The sequence below is a fragment of the Corvus brachyrhynchos genome, unplaced genomic scaffold, assembly GCF_000691975.1.
Source record: "Corvus brachyrhynchos isolate BGI_N302 unplaced genomic scaffold, ASM69197v1 scaffold80, whole genome shotgun sequence".
Taxonomy (NCBI): domain Eukaryota; kingdom Metazoa; phylum Chordata; class Aves; order Passeriformes; family Corvidae; genus Corvus; species Corvus brachyrhynchos.
In genome coordinates, this window is record NW_008236769.1 from 7,946,011 (window position 1) to 7,966,139 (window position 20,129).

At 37.7% G+C, this 20,129-nt stretch overlaps 1 protein-coding gene across 10 annotated transcripts in view; it reads right to left on the reverse strand.

The window, feature by feature from the left end:
• The window catches only part of JAKMIP1 (janus kinase and microtubule interacting protein 1), a 231,060-nt gene that overhangs the window by 147,050 nt on the left and 63,881 nt on the right, over positions 1-20,129 (reverse strand). For all 10 annotated transcript variants that reach the window (XM_017727658.1, XM_017727655.1, XM_017727656.1 and 7 more), the window contains 2 exons: positions 17,377-17,651; positions 9,506-10,000 (listed from right to left, as the gene is read on the reverse strand). In XM_017727658.1, the coding sequence (XP_017583147.1) occupies positions 9,506-10,000; positions 17,377-17,505 (624 nt within the window). In that variant the 5' untranslated portion in view covers positions 17,506-17,651. The remainder of the gene's footprint in view (positions 1-9,505; positions 10,001-17,376; positions 17,652-20,129) is intronic.

Here is a 20,129-nt window from a genome sequence, read left to right on the forward strand (position 1 = left end):
GAAAGGCATAATTCTCCTCTGCTTTTCCTACTACTCTTTTCCCTACCATAAAAAAATCTACATGTGGCAAATCTTTCTGAAAACAACAAATGCCCCATGTCTCAGTCAATCATAAAAGTCTTTGAAACATTGATACCATATAATAGCAATGACTGCAGATCCTTTCTTATTTTGGGTTTCTATTTTAAGTTACAGGTATGCACTAGAGAACCTCTTAAACACACACACAAATACATAGAACACTGCAACAGTGTTTCATTTTTTATAACCACGAACTAGCAGAACAAAGAATTTCTAGGCAACAAACTCACCACAAATTGATAAACATGACTAGAACTGCAGCAAGAATGCCTCCAAATTCTGCTTCAGAAGCATGGGGGTCAATACAATTGTGCTCTCTTCAAGAGGACAGTTACACCCTATATTTATCCAATGTAACTGCAACAACCTTTTTAATGTATCAATATTCTTACATCTTACAACTGCAGTCTGACCCAAAGACTTACTAGATTTTTCAGCCTTGCACGGTGCAGAGCAAATTGGTTCATCTTCCCTGCCTGCTTTCTTAACAGAGAGTACAAATTCGTGCAGAGTGGGAAAAAAAGGAAGAGAAGTACTTTGCAGTAATGCAACCTCCCTCAGTTCCATGTGGGAGAGATGGTCAAGGGCCCAGGAGGGAATGAAAGAGGAGGTACATTACTAAGAAAAAGAGAGAGATGGTTTAGGTTTAAACTGAACATAAGCTGCCATAGAAGACAACTTTAGTTTAGCCTAGTACTGTATATTCTAATAATTGTAAAAGATCAAACAAAGTCTCCATGTCAGTTCTGCCCCACTGGAGCCACAGTTCGTTACATGAAGGCAAAAAAGTTGGTAGCATAAAGGAAAACAACCTAATATAATTGGGCATGCATTAGGTATGTTTATTAGAGACATGTATTATGGTCTCTATTTTAGTGGGGAGAAGCATATCTTTCCTTAGGCAAATGAAAATCAAAACGGATTAATCCAGGTTCCCTGTTGCTTGGTATTTTAATCAAGCACATGTGGAAACAACACTGTCATAGCCGACTGTCTAAGAATCTACATGGTCTTAGAGAGTAGTATTTTTTATTAGATTGAGTGACAGAGCTGATAAGAAAGCTTTCAGGCACAGAAGCCCTTCAGCAGATCAGATTAAGAAGCATTTTCGTGTTTTCTACCATGGCATTGTACTTGAAGGACCAAAAAGTGGCAACTGGAACCTGGCTTGCACTAACTCCCACCACTGCTTTCACAGATTCCTGCCTGTTCTGCAACTCATTTGAGACCTCTCACTAAGATACAAAGGAGAGATAACATCTTTTCTTCCAACCTATTTAGCATAATGACATCCCAATCATGCACTGGGCTCACACATATTGTTTAAATCAAATATACAGTCCCAGAAATTCCTTCCAACTGCCTGCTTAGGTTTCAAATTTGTTCTCAGTTTAAAACAAATTTACCCACTTTTTGCAGCTACAAAGCAAAACAGAGTCACATGAACTCTTTCACATTCTGTTTTGCATGGATTTCAAAGTACTTTAGAGCACTGATTATTTTTCTGTATGCATTTAAGGGTGGTTCAAGTCAGTACAAAAAGTCTGTGGTAGGAAGGCAGTGGAGCAACATGAGGCTAGAAGGTATTTTCAATCATATGTCTTGAGAAGAAAAGTAGCAGAAATACCCTGTGAAAGAGGATTTAAAGAAAATAAGATCATTCACAAGCAGCTGCAGAGGCAAATTACTGAGAAATCACCTTGAGTAGTGTAACTAACTCTGGAGCTCCTGGTTAAAATTAGAGTTTTTTAAATATCATTTCTTTAGGGGTTTTGTGCTGTCAAATGTTAGATGCTGAAGAGAGACACAACCTGCATTATGTCAATGAAGAGCTAGCATTTATAGCCTGTGTCAAAATTATCCAGGTTCCTAACAACAGGTATGTAACTGCCCCCTTACAGCTAAGAGAAACGAGCAGAAATGAGTCTTTTTAATAATATTTATCAAACATGAAAGGGAACCAAGCCAGTCACTGGAAAAAGCATCCCCTGCGAATTATGCCACACTTCAATAGCTACAGTGAAAGAAACTCAGAAACCTTTGGGGGAACTTTAGCCTCTCATGAAGTTGAAAAAGAAATTCCCAGGGAATTAAAAGCTACATCTATCAAGGCAATGACATATTCAGTTTCCAAAGTGGAAAAAGCCAGCTGCTGCATTGCCAAGTGTAAGACCTTCCTCTTTAGCCATCCTCGTAAAAGTTACCTCCTAGCCAACTGCAGAAAATAATTCTACAGTGCTCTTCTCCAGAAGAAATTTAATTAACCTTTATACTAAGTGCCTGACACTGAAAATAGGGCTATCATGACAGAAGAATTGCTGGTTACTATGAATAACAAAAAGAAGATGCTACTCAAAAAAAACCCAGGTGAAGATTCAACCAAATGGAATTAACATTTTTTACATTTATAAAGGGACACTGAGACCTAACAACAATATCCCAAGCTGAAAGCCCACCTGAAGAGAAGAATTAAAATATTCCAGAGTTGTGCATAGTATTCTCTACAAGAGACATCATCAGCTATTTAAATAAATGCTTGCTGCTTATTTGGGTAACAGAGAGAAAAGGGACAAGAGATGCCAACCATTCAGCTGAGTAATAAGGGTCACAGACAGAGGTGGATAGCACTTAGTCTTAATTTCTTGTGTAATTTTTCTAAACCAACAGTCAATAATTTCCTCCACCAGCATTTCCCAAATATTTTTCTGAAGTGTGTAAATCTCATTTGAAGTTTTGATAAATTACACAAGAAACATCACATGGGCATAAAATCCCAGAACTTACTGAAAAGAGGTTTCTCACATATTTCTCGAAAGCCAACTACAGTCTCAACTACCAGATTTTTCCTATTACCTATCCCAAGTGTTCATTGACAGAGCTGTAATGAACAAGAAGTCAAAAAGATAAAAATGTAGCAAAGCTAAGAAATACAAACTTTAGGAGATTGTTTGTCCGGGTGCTACACCATATGTAACTTTTGTGGGGTTTAATACTGTTCTAAATTTTGTAAGGAGATACAGAAGTCAAATTTGTGACCTTCCTAACTTTTTAGAAAATATTAAGAACAAACACAAAATGCTAAGCCTGCACTATAAAAAAGGTTTCATTAGATCTACTTGATTCAGGGAAAAACAACGTCTGGCTGGAATGCTGCCCAGTTAGCTCCTAAGAGAACAAGCATAAATCTTCAGAGGATGGAAAGCCAAGTATTATTTGCAGTCCTACAAAGCTGGAGGTGGTGGGTCTTTGCTGCAGATTAGCTCAGCCTTGGAATGCAGCTGAAACACGCGTCTCAAACAGATGGCAAAATCCAGGGAAGAGCCTACAATTTGATATCAGCAGCTGTGTGTGAAATACATGCAGGGTTAAGCAGCCGAGAAGAAGCACACTACAGCCCTACCCAACCATGCACGACTGCCTTGGATGATTCAAAGCTCAGCTTTCCAGTCTCAAAACTCGAGACTTCGGTTAGGAATCAAAACTCATGCACACGTGCCACTGCACAAGTGAGAAAAGCCAGGCTCCACCCTTCTCCCCAGGCCAGCAGAGGATCAGGGAATGCCCCTGCCAACAGCCAACTGTGCCTCCGCTCCAGAATTTTCAAAGACAAATGTCTCTGCATTGACCCCAGGGACGAAAGTAACATAAAGATATGAATTCCACTGCCTTAAAATGGCAAAATCCTAGTAATGGGAATGTAGGAGAACATGAATGTTATTAGAAAACTGTTCCCATCAGTAGGTAATTTGGGATTTGGTGGAGCATTAAACTTTTGCTTGTACTATTTTTCACATTTTACTGAAAAATAGTTGCTGAATTTCTTAGAACACAGAAGTATTTTATTTGTTCATCTAAATTTTATCCCTTAAAAACTGAAGGGAGTAACACATTTTAACAGCTTTGTCAATTGCCCATATGAAGAAACGGAATGCACTGCTCCCCAAATTTGTGGATGATACCAAATTTGGGGGAGCTGTTACCACACTACAGGATAGGAACATCATTCAGAGGACCTTTCTGACATGTTGGAGAAATGAGCCAAGAAACCCTCACAAAGTTTGCCTAAGATTCAGTGTCCTGCCCCTGAGAGAGTTCAAGTGCCTGCAACAGTTGGGTGCCAAGTGAAGTTGACAGTTTTGCAATGGGAAGAAAGAAAAGAGGAAAAATGGAAAGACAAAATGAAAGATTTTTGTGTCCTGTAGGGCAAGTTGGATATGGGTCAGTGGTGAGAGCTTGCAATGACTGAAGTTAACTTGATACTGGGCCAAACCAGGAGGGGTGTACCAAAAGAGATTTAGCCTTTTATTGAGCATACGTGAAACTATGCCAGGAGCACTGCAGCCACTTTTGGGCTCCCCAGCACAAAAAAGAAGGTATTGACAAACTGGCCTAAGTGCCACATAACTGGAGGAAGGCCAGTAAGACCACTATGGGGCTGTAGCATCCAGCATTCAAGGAATGGTGAAGGTGCCAGGCTTGCTGAGCCAGCCAAAGGAAGCAGGCAGGACGCATTCCAATAGCAGATAGCCATTCAGCCATCCAAAGGGGAATACAGCGATGAACAAAGCACATGTTTCCCCAAGATACACAGCAAAAGGACAACAGTGACAATCAAAAGAAGAAAGAAATTTCACAGTGACAGGGCTTTGGGGTAGGCTGTCACTGTTTAACCCCATCTTGGGAGGTTTTCAAACTGGACTGGAGGAGGCCCAGAGCAGCCTGATCAAACCTTCAAAGCAGCGCTGCTTTGAGCAGGACACTGGACCAGCTGACCTGGAGAGGACCCTCAAAATTTTTCCACAATTGTATTATACTCCCAATGCTAAATAATACTAAAGACTATGGACACCTTATTAGTATAATCCATACTGACGACTTAGAGAAGCATATTAAGAGCTATGCAAGGTTAGAAAATACGGATTTGTGAAGGACGTGAGCTGGAATTTTGGTTGTCCTGAACTGGAACAACCTAATTCTTAATTCTGAAAAGACATTTGTCAGAAGCATTCACTTAAATCACTAGATGCTATGTTACACAAAGACACAAAGCTGAAATCATAGTATTTTTAAAAAGTCAATATAAAAGGTACATGGGGCTTATTCAATATAAAAGGTACATGAGCTTATTCCGTAAAAGGGTTTTTCTCTTGACAAGAAGTTTCAGTGAAACTGCCTGGATTTCTACCTTTAAAAATTGCTTAATCTGTTAGCTCAAATTCTATTATTTCATGTCCTGCATTATATTTATTTGGCTAACACCAGACAGAAGAAGTGTTCCACACTAGAAGGAGTTTTTTATTTACGCAGCAAAATAATTAGGATTAAGGAGATTAAGTACACTTCAATAGTGCATCTGTCTCCATAAATCATGGCTGATCAGGAACTTCTGAAAATCACTCCTTGCAAACATTTCTTTTACTTTGATTCTATTGTCAGCAAAAGGATTTTTTGCCTTGCAAGTATGAATGTGCAGTACTGTCACATTGCTCTTTAGACAATTTTTATAAGGCTACTTGAAAATAAAATTGAAATATGCAAATTTAATTCATCTGGTGTACTGTGTGCCCTCTAAAACAGGAACCTTATTGCGCATCTAATACAATCAGTGTGATCTTTCATAATGATTTTGTGGTTAAGAAAATTTGGTCTATTTTATATTAAAGTGAAGTATTTCAATTAATTTCAATCCAAGCTGTTTAAGAATATTTAGGAAGACCGTATGTGTAAAGATTTTAATAGGGTAGGAGGGTATTTAGCTGTAAAATAAGTAAAAGGCTTAGTGTTAAAGATATTTCCAATAAAACAAATAATGTTTACTAAAACATACACCACAAAATGCAGGGTGCAAGTGTCATTTGTTTGTTACAAAGTTTAAATATTATATTAAGTGTTCAAATATTATATTAAGTGTTTACAAAATAAACATTAAGGTTTTTTCTCATATAACCAATACTAAAAATTAGTAGGATATTGAATTATGACAATGATGTCATAATTCAATATCCTTTTAATGACTGGGCTCTTGCATATCTTTTCCAAGGCAAGCACTGTAAAGTGTCCATTAATCTCACCACTGCAAAAACAGTGCTTGGAGAAATGTGCCTTGCAATGTAAAGGCCTGCTTAAAAACAGTGTCCAAGTTGTCCCAAAATGAATGTAACCTCTAACAAATATGCTATAGTCAATAGCCATGCCTTCCTTTCCATCTGTGCTGATGACAGAGTAAGGCTGGTCTGTTTCCACGGATCACCAACAATGTGAACAGGCTATTTCAGGATTGTCAGGCAAAAAAGAGCAACTTTACTTACCTCTGAAAACGATTTTTAAACCTAATTTTAACACCAAGTAAGTCAGTTAAATGGCAAGCTTAATCAAGGCCTAAGAAAAATTGGCTGAAATAGCTATTTTGTGTACATTTGTACATGGAACAACACAACTGTTCAGACTCAACTACTCAGAAAATAGGGACTGAAAAAAATAATTAATAGCTGTTCTTGCTTTCTTATCTTATTCTCCAAGGTGCCTCTTTACTTTCAAGACATCTGTTTCATTTGTCCCTCCAGTTTGTTACTATCTATTTTTACTTCTGGTTTCATAGGTGCCAGCACATTGTGCTGATGCATCTATACAACAAAGGTGTATTTTCTTGGAGGGTGGGGGAATAAAATCCACAGCAATTAGCATTCCTTAAATGAATGAAAACATTTATATCACTGTTACATTTTCAATTACAGGACCGGACGAATTCCAGTATCATTTCATACTGCACAGAGAAAAAGTGTGTTATATTTTTTGCCAAATACATATTTTACTTTCTCTTATTAAGCACTAGGACCTTACCCATTCAGTGTTGTCTCTGTTGAGGTTTGTTGGGTATTTTTCATGGCTCAAATCAAAATCATGAAGACAATCTCTAATCATATTTCTAAAATACTGACATTTGTACAATACAACCACAGCTGTTTATATGGTCAATATAATTATATCCATATATGCACAGACAATGGATTTTGCTGTTTTCCTTTCTCCTAACTTATTTTTTGATAACAGCCAAGAATTGTAAGATTTTACTCGATTAGTCATGGCTATTAAAGTTAATGGCAAAAATACAGATCTTTTTTCTAGCTGCAATATCTATAAAAAATACATTCTCAAAAGTAATCTGTGATCTGAAATGTAAAATAAATCAACCAAGTCTGACAAGACAATCAGACTGCATCCTGAATTACTCTGTCTGAATTTGAATTACACTATGGCCAGCCCATTTAGGTCATTAATCCCAAAGATGCTGGTTTCTTAATAGTGCCATAAAACACTGCACACATACAAAAGAGCACATTAATTGAAACTCAGTTACAGAACTGTGCTAATATTAGTAACACTGCCTTTCACATCCTTCTCATTTCATCCCACAAGGGTAGAAACCAACTAAGAACCCCAAATCCAGAGCTGGTGGGGTTAATCTGAAATTGAGGCAAGCATCCCTTGAACTAATTAAATGGAGGGGAGAGGAGAGAGGGAAATATCCCAGTGATCAGATTCTATAATCCCACGTGCTCTCTCAAAGGAAAATAGTAGCATCTAGGAACCCCGCAGTATTTTTTACCTCGTCCCAGATTTAAAGAATGCCCTATACAACAACAAATGCCTAAATTCCTAAGAATTCCCAGAAGAAACTCTTCTCTCAAAAAACCCCACAAACCACTGAATTTAAGGAAAAAATTGAAATTCATCATATGAAAGAAATGGAGGGACTAGAAGGCAGCATCAGGCTCTTGGAGGAAGATATGAACATTTCCTGAGAAAGCCCATGAGACCAGGGGCAGGCTTCCTCTGGCACTGGGAAAAGGAAACAAGAGTTATCTACACACTCTCCCAATACATCCACCATTTTAGATGTAGCTACTGAGTCACCGAGGCCCAGCAAGGCTACAATTAAAATTTTGAATGACTTCACCGGATTTTTTTTTGTGCCATACAGAAAAAAGAGTGCCTTTCTTCATCGCCTTTGCACCACAGTAGGCTGAAAACCTCTACTCTTGAAAGTGAAGAGTTACGTGTTTCCTTTGAAACCTTTCTTAGAGGAGGTTAAATTCATTTAGAAAATATCCTCCAGAAAAACACATGCCAGAATGTATCAACCTTCTCTCCTCTTTAACACATTTTATAATGGCATGGACTTCATAGCCATGATTTTAGAATTTTACTTTTCTAATACAGAACAAAATATGAAAGAAACTATGTTTGCAGAAACTCCACACTGTCAGTCTTTGCAGTGGTCTTAATTAATGAACGAAATGATACCCCTGAGACTCGATCAACATCCAATTAATTTAAAGCATAAATATTTACTGCATTAACAGCTTTCATTGTCTCAGACAGAAAATCACCAGCATTAAACAGATATTACAGTTTGTAGCTTGCCCTCACCATAATTTTTCCTAAGGAACACAAGAAAAAAGAGGTCATTTCTGTGCAAATTCAAACTGACAAGATATTTTCCAAAGGAAACTGATGTTTCATTCTATTCAAAGTCTGTACTACTTGACATAACATAAACATTATGCTTACTGTAATTTTAGATTTTATTTGCATAGCTATTGTACTGCTAGTTTGTGCAGATAAACAAATAGATATATGCATATATATAGAAAATATGGCATTATCAAACAGAAGTGTCACTTGATGAAGACCTTTCTAAATGTATTGCTGTGTACAGCCCATCTTAGATTCCTTACGTTTTACAAAGCTGAATAATTTGGGGCACCCACTGACAGGAAATATCGCCTGGATTTTGATTTTATACAAACAGCATAATCTGCCATCTGTGCTGAAGTCCTAGGGTTTATGAAGCGTGAAAAAAGCCTGCTGTCCTAGGCCCTAACTTTGCTGCTGCTATAGAGAAAATACAGAAAATCTGAAAGGGCAACTTTGCTTAAAATTGAATGACCTGGATAAATATGCAGAAGAAGCAAAGAGACTGTCTTGTTTCAGCACAACTGGTTCCACCGATTTAAACATAAAAACTCTATGAGAATTTAATGTTGCCATCTCACAAAGGCGTTCTTGCATTTCAAATGAACAATCCCTGACTTGTTTTGGTCACCAGGAGTATAGCTGTACAACTAGGAAGGGGAAGTTTATTTCTTTGATCTGCTGAGAAAATTCATCCTGGCAAGTCTCGGTTGACTTGTATTCTATTTGGTGGGAGACAAAGCTTTGGACCGTGTTGGATAGGCTAGGGAGCCTAAGGTTCTTCTTTGCTGTAAGGAGGACAAAGCAGTGGAAATAGTGGCCTGTTGTAGCAATCGGTACTGATGGAAGATATCACTGCCAAAGGCTGCTTTGGTATTTATGGGCACATACAGCAATATACCAATATCTGCTATAAAGTGAAATAAGCAGCATTACTTAATGAACTTACCAGCCTGCGGATCTCCCTCTCACACTCCCGCTTTATTCTATTGATCTCATCCTGGTGGGACTGATAAGCTGTACGCAGGTCCGCAGCCTTCATTTTATCCGCCTGCATAATGTTGTTCAGAGCTTCTTCAAGCTGCTTTTTGCCAGATTTCAGCTCCAAGATCTCTTGTTGCAGCTTCATTCGTTCCCCGTCGAATGCCTTGCGAGCCTCCTCCTTTGCCTCACTCAGCAGCGCCGTCTTCACTTTGTCAGCCGCCCCGTCCCGCAGGACATTGACTGTTGACTGCAAACGCTGAATTTCACCATCTTTGATTTTCACCATTCTTGCCACCTCCTGCTCATGCTGCCGGATCAGTAGCTCTCTGACACTCTGAAGTTCCTTCATTTTCTCCTCGTGAAGCTTGGCTTTCAGTTCAGAAACATAGGCAGTGTGCTTATGCTGCTCCTGCTCCCTTTCTTGCTTAACCTCTTGGATTTTTTCTCTCAGTTTACCCACCTGGAACAAAATAAAAAATACTGATTAGCAAGCACCACTCCACTTTTAAAAGTCACCAAGGAAGCTGCTTCTAAATTGGTATTAAAAACCGATGCTGTATATTCAAAAGCAAAGACTGCATGCCTCCCTCCAGTAAACAAGTAGAGAACCAGGGCTGGAAAAAGGCCATGTGCATGTTAAGGAATCTGCTACAGGGGTGTGCAACTGGCAATGAGTTCTCACAGTTTTAGGGAATAAAATAAAACTGAGCAACACACTATCTAGTTATCTCCTTATTTCCTGTACCAACCACACCAGGCTACTCGCACCCATAACCCCTCCACTGTGCTCTACAAGAAGATGGAAAATTAATCAAAAAGGGAAAAGACTTTTTGTTTATGCTGGGAATGCTTTTATTTTGGATTTCTTAATTTCTTAGCTATTTTAACGGGGAAGTCCTTATTAGATAAGCCAAAAGAATTGGCCTTTTGAACAATCAAGTCTACTCAATGGACCTCAGATCTCACCCCACAACTGAGACTATTCATGTCCCCAGACATTTCAGAAAATATAGGCCAGTGACTCTTAAGGGTTGGGGAAGGAGTAGTGGAAAAATGTTACAGCCTATTATAGTAACATCCACTGTGATGAAACCTCATTATAAAATGATGCTCAGCAGGCTGCATGGAAAGCAATATTTTTTCCATGTGGGATTACGTGTTAATTCAGAATAAAGGGGGAAAAAAGAAGAAGACTCACTTGTCTATTGCAGTACACCAGAAAGGCTATAATGTATTTCATCATTCATAGTTTCAGTAACATCTTTCTACTATCCCCATTACAGAGACTGCCAAAACCTCTATCAGATGCAGAGGTTTCAAAACCCTGTGTTTTAACCTTGAGTGACAATACACATTACATACCAAACAGTGCTTCATGGTAAAAGGAGGCTACCAAGCAGCAGAATGTTAGTCACTGCCACATCTGCTTCTATCTATGCTACACAATGCTGTGATCTGTAGCCCCATTATACATTTAATTTACACTAAATTAAGCCAGAATTGCAACTTGATCAGATAGGTGTCCAGTCAGGTTAAACCCATCACAACTTGACCTGAAGTCTTCAGACAGCTGGGACAGCAGAGTTTTCCTATGCAGAAGATGTTACAATCCTCTTATTTTGAACAGCAACTTTGAGAATTAACCAACTCAAACTTATCCTTGATTTAAAGAAAGAAAGAGACTAGAGCAGGAGAGGGAGGAAAGGTATCTACATTTTAATGAGAGTAACCTAGATGCACTGATGACTAAACACCACCTGGGAGAGCACTGTCATTACAGCTGTGGAAAAGGTAGCAGCTCTGAATCAAACACTGTCACAAGTAGATTTTATCGATATTGTCACTCTGTTCCAGGATGATCCTGAGAACGTATCTTTATTAAGACAGATAGAGGTTGGGCTTTTTTCCCCAAATGGTAAATCTGGCTATTGGAAATTATCTTCAGGATATATCCATGTGTTATTTCTTTTGGTGGGACGACACTGAGTTCCAAGCCTACAGTGGATAGCAGTGATTTTCAGTGCTTGCATTAGGGTACCCAATTCCATAGGGGAGTCCACAGCAGGGAGGTTGGAATAAATGATATTTAAAGGTACCTTCCAAGCAACACCATTCCATGATGCTGTAACAAAGCTAAGTCACTTACTCACCTATTTATTATCAGAAGTAAACACACTAGTTTATAGATAAATTTGCAAATGAAACAACACTCATTATTTACTTATTGCCTTACTGATGAGCCAAGCAAATTGAAATTAAACTGAGCAATGAAACCTAGTAATGACAGCTTGGGGAAACAAACTGTATAATGGCACATACAAACACAGATAATATACCTCCAGAACTACAGTAATTTTAAATTAGTCATATTGTACATAAAGCATACAACTGAAAGGCAGTTTTCAAAACAACACATTCATGAGCATAACTTCCTAAAAGCATTTTTAATAAATGAGAAATAGATTTTGACATTTTGGAGGAGCACTGAGTCACACAAATTAGCATACTTGCACAATTTTTTTCATCTTTCACTGAATTAAGGAAAGGCAAGGCAACACCTATATGCATTGTTGCTGTCTGTGGGAACACTTATTAACCACTCAAAGTAACTGAGTGGTATCATACATCACTACTAATTTTACCTAAAAGCTTCAGCAAGAGCAATTTAAACAAGAAGAATTAGAATCCCTCAAAAAACCCTGGATTTTTACACAGCATCTTAAATGCTTATCACACCTCATGACCCACAAAAAAAGAGAGGCATCCCAATTCTCAAGGTCTTTAAAAAGTCTTTTCTTACTCCTACTTTTTGTCAGAGAAGGTGGAAAGTTAGATCTGTCTGTTAGATCTTCCCTGAAAGCCATAAGCTGTCCTTCCTGCACCCCTCAGTCCCTCTCTCCTGCATCCTGTGCAGCTCTGCACACGTCTGGCTTCCAGAGCAACTGACTGAATGAAAATAGTAGTGTGGCATTTTCCCATATGTCTGAGTCTCACTTTCAAAATGAACCTAAATTTTAAAGCAATTTCTCTTTTTTAATTTCTGGCACTCTTTCTGTAATTTTTTTTACATGAAGAAAGCTATTCTATCGAAGAAAGGAAGCCAATAGAGAAACAAAGTCCAGCAGGATATCAGGGCACCAATAAAACAGTTCTTTTCTACCATTCTAAATGGAAACTTTAAAAACTGGTGCACATCGATACAATATTGTTGTCATAGAAGAAGAAGTTAGTTTCTTCAAGAAATAATGCTAAGCATCATTGCTTCTTCTTTCCTTATGTCTAAAAAGTGCCTGAAAGCAGGATTTCCTTTAAAACAATATAACTATATCACCCTTGGATATTTGCATCTGTGCTGTTTTCTATGGCAAGGTGCTTTGCACACTTGAGACAGAAAAATAATAGTTCAGCTTTATGACCAGAGTCAATGGAATAATTTTAAAACTATGCATTTCTAAAAGGCAATAACCTATTAAATCACATCTATTTCCAAGCGCTACCAAACCACTGCCCCAATAAAAATGTTATGATAAGAAATTACTCAGGACTACCTCATTTTTTTCTCTTGGATTTAACTGCAGGGAGTTTTAATTTGTGGCACAATAGTCAATCACAGGACGGATACTCTCCACACTGCTTTTTGCCAGGAACTGCAAACTTGAATGCAAGAGAAGGTGATCAGGAATAGTCAGCATGAATTCACCAAACGGAAAATATGCTTGACCACTGATAGTCTTCTACAATGGCATGGCTGATTGGGTCAGTGAGGGGGGAGCACTGAATGTTGTCTACCTTGACTTCAGCAAGGCTTTTGACACTGTCTTCCATAACATCCTATAGTAAGCTCAGGAAATGTGGGTTAGATCAATGGACAGTGGATCAAGGTAGATGAAGAACTGGATGAATGGCAGAGCTCAGAGCATCATGATCAGCAGAGTAGAATCCAGCTGAAGGCTGGGGAGCACCAGTGATCAATACTGGGTCCAGTCTTATTCAACTTGTTTATCAATGACCTTGGCCCTGGTGAGGTGCATCTGGAGTATTGTGTTCAATTCTGGGCTCCACAGTTCAAGAAGGACAAGGAGCTACTGGAGGGGCTTCAGTGGAGGGCCACAAAGATGAGAAGGGGTCTGGAGCATCTCTCTGAGGAGAGACTGCAGGAGCTGGGCCTGTTTAGTCTAGAGAAGAGAAGACTGAGAGGAGACCTCGTCAATACATATAAATATCTCAAAGAGTGTCAAGAGGATGGTGCCAGGCTCCTTCTGGTGGTGCTCAATGACAGAATAAGGAGCAGTGGCCATAAACTAAAACACATGAAGCTTCACCAAGCTGCTCTATCACTCCCCTTCCTAGCAGTGAGGTGATACAGTGGAAACTGAGATGAAACATCTCATTTATCTTAACTCCTAGATGTGATCTCAAGCCTACAAATGTACAGTCACAAATAGGATATGGATATTTAAAAGCAGTAACTGAACTTGGTGAAGATGGAGTGACAGCCAATGCTATAACACCCTGATATCAAGAACAAAGTATTACTTGAAATATCAGAAGACTACCTTCTAATTTTTCCTAGCTATCTCAGTGGGAATAGGTACTTTGGAATATTTGTTCCTAAATATTCATGGACGTTAGCACAAGCATTTATAAAACCACTGAGCTGACTGCCAAGACCATGCTCATTCACAGCAGCTCCTTGTGCTCATAGCACTGGACTTTAAGGTTCAGTCAGAGGGAGTCCTGTCTCCACTCACTTTAAAATAAGTATAATTTCTGTGCTTTGGTCAACTCCTTTCGTTACTCATTACCCAAAGGTTGGATGTCTTCCAACAAAGCTTTTTCACTATCAGAGCGAGGGTAGTATGAGAGCCCCTGCTCAGCTCATGCATTTCCTTCTCCAGGCTCTCCATAGGTGGCAGCAAACCTACAGTCCCAGAGGACATCCTATATCCAACAGGCTCCTCAAAGCTAACAAACAGGTGTTCCCAAAACAAGAGACAGTACAGGAGAACCAAGGCAGGGCTACAACTTTTGCTTCACCCCTTAGGCAACATACATGAACCCAGCTACTCGTGTGATGGCCAAAACACCACCAGCAAGATCCACAATGATGCACATCCAAAGACCTGCAAACATCAGTTTTGGATGAGGTATTGCATAAACATGCACTAGAACAACTTTACAGACGAAATTTCCTTACGTGGATCAACAACCAATGAAACAAGATGAACTAGGAAAATATGTACAAAGTTTTGAATGTCTCTTGGGTAAAATTTTATTTCTGAGAATGCAGTATTCTGCAGGCAAAAGTATGTTACGACTAATTTCCATTTGTGATGTCTCTCATCAATTAGAAGGTTCCTTCTCAGACAAATCATTAATATAGGCATATACATGAGGGAAAAAATAGTTTAGGAGAATTAAATTGAGTAAATTGGCCCCACAAGAGTTTGTTACCTTTCCTAATACAGTTACTGTCCCACGGGTCACAGAGCTGTCTGTTTAGCAGCTTCAATACTTCACTCTTACCTCTATGCCAGTAAAGATATCTAATTTATTAAGAATTCTCTAGGTACAGTGTTTTTACTTCTCTGATACCAAGAAATGATTTCTCTTGGTTTTGTTACTATTTTTGAACTACAATCTAAACAGGAAAAATCTCTATGGCTTTGATTTACTCATCTTGCCAGTCAAGGCATCCTGTAGCTGCTGCACAGACTGAGAGGAGGCTGGGAAATAAACTACACATTCAATTCCAGTTAAATGATTTAGAGCAAGCATCCTCCCAGAAATGCACTCCAGCACACTGCAATGTACACTTAGTAGGATTTTAGATCACTCTGGCTGTAATTTCCTCTTTCCTCTTTCACAGATTACATATGTGAGCTCACCCATTTCTCTGCACACATATGTGCACAATACACAGATCTGTCTTCAGTAACAACCTTAATACACTAGAAAATATTAAATTTTTAAGCTGAAGAAAGGTGAAGTAACCAAACTGAAGCAAATCTTCCTAGACTGACTATAGTGTAAGAAGTCTAGTTATTGAAGATGTTCCTGCAGCTGTCATCGTCGAGTACTAACACCTCATTCTTAGTTGAATCAAGAGTTAAACTTGATGCTATTACAGGTAAAGCATCAAAACTGGAAGTGTATCAGGGCTAAACTCTTCCTAGTGTCCATGTAATTTTTTTTTAATCAGAGTTATTTAAAGATGAAAAATTAATTCATTCTTCTGTCCAAGGTGTAAGATAAATTTACAATTATGTGCTCTTTTAAATTCAATTTTAAAAAGCATAATAAAATTCACATCCATATTTCTACATATAAAGTTATACAGAATAAGACAGGAAATAAGATAACTAAAAAGGAAAATTTACTAGTGTAAATGTAATCTACCATCAACTCTTAGGTCTCCAAACAGAAACACTGAAACACTAAAAATGACAGTGAAATAATACAACTTATCGACCAGTAAATTATAAAGGGTATTAGTCACTACTAAATTTCATGGTATGTGGTTTTAAAAAGCACAATTAGTTTGTGCCACTTGTTTTAAAATTTGTTGTCATTATATCAATCAACAGCAAGAGAAGGTGAATGAGGAAGCCAGTAGCAAAACCCCTGACTCATCTGTTCATTCATCAATACCCCTGACCCATAAGAGATTTGGCTTTTTGCCTTAGTCTGTGAAGAAGAAAAAATTCCAAGGCAACACAAATTTAGTTGACTGATACATTCTGAACCTATTGCATCACTCAAACAAAAATTAAGGCTTTATGGTTTCCTTTTCCTCTGTAAGAAATAAGTTCATTTGTTGGTGGTTTTTTTGGTTTACTTTGTAAATTAAAATGTAAAAAATAAGACCTTTCAAAGCTGAGTATCACACAAGGATGTTAATGAAACTAGAATGTACAGAAATGCTGTTATTCAGGTGTTCCACATTTTACACTGATATAAAGAAAAAAGGCTAGAACAAAGATATGTTATATAAAGAGAATACATTTTCAGTGCACCCTTGCTCCACTCGGTAAGTTTTTGAGACTCTTGTAACTACAGTATCCCCAGTCAAACACAGATAAATTCACCTACACATGGATTAATCTCCAGAACTGCCATGTGCAAATTCAAATGCACTAATTGATTTTAATAAACTAACAGAATAGAAATAACCTTACTGGTTTGTCCATATTGTAAACCACCTATGGAAATATATAAAAGGAAATGCTAATCTTTACAAATATGAATGTATTTGATGAATTAATATAGTTTATCCTATGTGTCCTCTTGATTACCCAAATACCTGTTGAACACATGCTAGACAGACAAATATTGGTGGATCTGTTTCATTAGCAATGAAATGCTAATGCATAATGATGCATAATGCATCATTGAATAGCTCAGAATGATGCCACACATAACCTCAGGACATCAAATCAGGACTCCCAGACAGACAGTTCCCAGTTAATTGATATTCTTCATAGGCATTTGAAGTGACATGCTTTGAATAAGGTGCTGATGTTTGGTTTTGAAGATGATTCTTTTTACAACATGTGATTTTCAGTAAGATCAAATACAAAATTCCCTTTTCAGTAAGATAGTGCCATTTGTATTGCTGTGATTGCACATTTCAGTGTCTGGGTGTTTGGGGATATTTGCTTCTTTTTGCACACTACTAAAAGAGTTGGCATCAGTTTTAGTTTATCAGTTGTTCTTCTGATCTCACTCCTCTGTCATGTTTTTTCTTTTATGACTAACAGATTTTAGTATCAAACTCATGGTTTCTAGCAGTGCTACTGTTAAAAGAATGATCACAAAATAGAGACAGACAAATACCTTGGACTTTTCTTGCTGAAATTCTATCTGGATGTTGGTTAGTTTAGTTCGCAGCTCCTCATTAGCAGCTTGCAGGGCTTCAGTCTCCATGTCGGACTTCTCTCCCTTGGCACGACTTTTCTTTGACATAATTGTTTTTGAAGTTTAAAATAAAATGTTTGCTCCACACTGAGCTACCAGCTAGTGCCTTCTGCTTTTAGCATTTAAGAGTCATGCAGTGGTCAACAAAACCTTTCATACAAATCTCTGCCATCATGGGAGCAGTCTCTCATGGCCTGGAAGAAGCAAAGTGGTGGGAACAGAATTAGGCTACAGCATTGATCAGAATCAAACATCAGACTTAACATCCATTCTTAAAGCACACTGAATTTCCTTGAATTATACTATAACGCATAATGTACCAGAGTTTGAAAGAAACAGGTAAGAAGTTACACAATTATTTCACCATCTCTAAACTCTATCCACTGTATTCAGATGTTCACGGAAATAAAAGTGTTTACAGTTATGGTGAATATAGCATATAAACAGAAATTATATCTTATTCAAGACCTGACTAGAACCATGCTCAGGATTCCCAGAGCATGGGAAAACCATGGCACAGAGGCACAGAGAAAACCATAAATTAACTGAGGTAGTATTTCAGTGGGAATAGTTTATTTCCTGTAGTAAGAAGAAAGCCTTTATCTCCCTAATGTATCAGTTATAATGCATAATTGTATTATCCATAATTATCATCACGTTTCACATCCTCAGCATCTATTAAAAAGGTATCACAAAAATGGAAAAATATTTTAAAATGTTGCTTAAAATATCATATATGTAACCTTCTCATGTTCAGGACTGATACTGTTTGAAAAGCTATAATGGAAACAAGAAGGTATTTAACTTCGTTTTCATTTCCCATCATGCTCTAAACTTAAAAAACTGTTCAATTATTTTAATCAGCTTTATGTAATATTCAAAGAGAATATCAATAGCAAAGAACCCTAATTCCGGTAATTAAGAAATCCCATTATTAGTTTGCTTCATGAGTAGTTATAGAAGATTAATCTGTGACTTTTTTCCTCTCTGCTTTCCTCTAAGAATAACCTGGTGCTCCATAAGAACAAACTGAGGAACAAGTGCTATCAATGCTGAACTAGTTTCCAAAGCCATGTCCTCTGCTCATTTTAAATATCCACATAATTTCATTATTAAATTGTCAACAAAGCAGAAAGGTTACTATTTTAAAACTGAACAACATTACTGGAGGATTATATTTCCAAGAAAATTGCTATCAAATTGCCTTCAACAATAAGCTGCTCTGTCCAACCTACTACTGCCAGGGAGTTATTTTAGAAATTGTATTAGAATGAGAATCCCGTGCATTCCTTAGCACATACTTTCTAAAGGGTTAGTGACCAATACCTCAGGTGTGACAGACAAACTAAACAGCTCAGTTTTGTTCTCCTCTTCAAGGACTGGTAAACAGGTGGTGAGTTAAATATCTTGCTCAGAATAACAAGTCAAATCAGATGAAGAGTGAACACAACTCAGGACACCAAGTCTCAGTCTGTCTGATGATATTCCCATCGCGTTCTTTCATTCATAAAAAGCAATTTTAAAAAAAATGAACTTTACCAATTATTTGCTAACGTAACTTAAGCAAAATAGTTGTTTTGCTCTAATATCAGATATCTTTCCTTCAAAATATAACAATCTATTGAGTTATCCTATTCAATAAAATTGTATCTGTTCCTTATATTCATTATATGAGCATTTTAATACATAACCTATGAAAAACAGGAAATTAAATACATATTAATTGTATTATGTATAAAAACAACCTTACAAAAGAACTACCTTACAAAACAAACACTGGTGCTATTGTGATTTTACACACAGTAGTTGATTCAAGAAAAACAAATCAGGAACATTCTCACGGTAAATTACAAAAAGGAACTCTTTAATGAATAGAAGAAATGTGAAGAATTACTGTTCTTAATAAAGGAATTTCATGCTATTTATCTATAGAGTTTCTATGCTACTAAAGTCTAAAACTATATTAAACCACTGTATTTCATCCAAAATCCTTAACTGTATGGAGAATCTGAATTCAAAATCAGTTGCTAGTGTTACTTTCCTGGACAATTTGTAAAGAATAACTAAAAAAACATAGATATGCAAATCCAATCTATAATAATTCCACAGTATTTACAATGTGAAAATGGAAATTAATTGTTCCTCATCTCAAAGGCTATCTGCGCTATTCAGATTCTATCAAGGAATTATTCCTGAAAACATCTCTAGAACAAAATCTCTGATGTAGCCAAATTATGTATGATTTAATTCAGTAGACAATTAACTTAGTTAAGGAAACCAAAACCATACCTCACTGGCCTGTGTTGGGGTTTTAGTTTAGTCTTAGTTTTTTTTTTCCTGTTAAAGGAATTTTCTCCCATACTCATGTTGCTAGGGGACAAATAGCTGTACTTAAGAAAGACAAAAAGGGAAGTGGGGCGGGCCTGGCTACTCTTTTGTCTACACCTGGGTGTGGGGTCAGTTCGCTCTGAGCGTCCAGAGAGAGAAGCTGCAGAGAAAGGAGCTGCTGCTTCTTTCTTTTTGGCCGTTCTTTCTTCCTGCTGGAAACAACGCCGGAACCCCAAAAGCCGCTTTCCCTGCCCTGCTGGAGACCGAGCTGTGGCTGCCCTGCTCCGCTGCTGCTTCGAGCTTTTCGCTACGCTGTAGCCCTGCTCGCCCTGCCTGCCTGGGCG